The sequence below is a fragment of the Phytophthora parasitica genome (assembly GCF_000247585.1).
Source record: "Phytophthora parasitica INRA-310 unplaced genomic scaffold supercont2.2, whole genome shotgun sequence".
Classification (NCBI taxonomy): Eukaryota; Oomycota; class Peronosporomycetes; order Peronosporales; family Peronosporaceae; genus Phytophthora; species Phytophthora nicotianae.
The window spans coordinates 1,480,646-1,481,792 of NW_008648988.1; the positions used below are offsets into that span (position 1 = coordinate 1,480,646).

The window sequence follows — 1,147 nt, forward strand, 5'->3', positions numbered from 1 at the left end:
TTTGACTACAAAAATTTCAACAAAAAAAAGTTTAACAAATTAAACTCGCTCCAAAAAATCATCATTGTATCCATCCACATACCTGTGCGCTTTCAAAGATATCCAACAATACCACGAGCATTAGCGCCTGCGTTACGCATCTCAGCGACATCACCTAGCACGGCTGGGTCGGTTATCCGTCTGTTTTCCGCGTAGTATGACCAAAGCGCTTTAGAACAGCGATGATTGTGGAAGCCCTTAGGCTCGACAAACAGGTACCAAGATCCATTCCACGTCACTCGTACGTTGATGCGCGCTGTGCATCCAACATATCGGACCAGAGTGTGCTGTCGTTCGCCAGAGCCACGGGGAGTGTACTTTATCCATGAGTACAGACTAAGGTTTTAGTATACTGCCGCCATGACTCTGGTATCGTGGGCCCGCCAACCTTCTTCTTGTTGTTCTTGATTTGCTTGTTCCGAGCCCCCACGGACGTCGACGAGTGTCCAGGAAACCGCTGGTAAGTCTCTTCACAGAAGCGATCGAACGCTGCGTGGAATGCATCCCATCCATGCCAGCGACGCGGAAACCCATCCAAGAACCCACCGCTGTCTCCAGTAGAAATATTCTCGCCCATTAACTCAGCCTGCCGAGCCTCAATTTCTTCAGGTGTAGATTCTTGTAAATCGTTTGGTGTAAAATTCTGTATTTCACTTTCAAGAACTTCCGACCCACTTAGCGTAGAGCTACTTGCTTCTTCGTTCTCAACATCAAAGGCATCACCACTTGTGGAAACCATGCTTGCGTTGTTCTCACCACTTGCATGATCTCCATCGCTTCCGTCATTTTCCCCAGAAGAAGGTTCGAAATCAGATGAAGCCTTCTCCCCGCTCGAATCAACGTCGCTTGAGTTCTCCTCACTGCCATAATGCGAAGCTTCATCCTCCATTTGCTCCTTCTCTTTCCACTGCTTCTCAAGGGCCTCACGAGTCATATCCGGCAATTCTTTTCCTTGAGCAAGCAGTTTCTCAACGTACGCCTCACGTGCCTTCCACACGATACGCCGCGCTCGATCGGCAGCAGTTGTCTTCCGTGGGTTCCGTGTAGACTTGGTCGAATCACCTCGCTGCGAAGAGCGTCCCTGCAGACATAAAACAACCCCATATAA

The 1,147-nt window shown here is 49.1% G+C and overlaps 1 protein-coding gene across 1 annotated transcript; it reads right to left on the bottom strand.

The window, feature by feature from the left end:
* Positions 1 to 92: 92 nt before the first annotated feature.
* PPTG_02520 (hypothetical protein) lies at positions 93 to 973 on the bottom strand (the record flags this gene model as incomplete). The annotated part of the gene is made up of 2 exons (XM_008893626.1): positions 93 to 356; positions 428 to 973. The coding sequence occupies 2 exons, from the start codon at positions 971 to 973 to the stop codon at positions 93 to 95; spliced, it is 810 nt and encodes a 269-aa protein (XP_008891874.1).
* Positions 974 to 1,147: the final 174 nt, after the last annotated feature.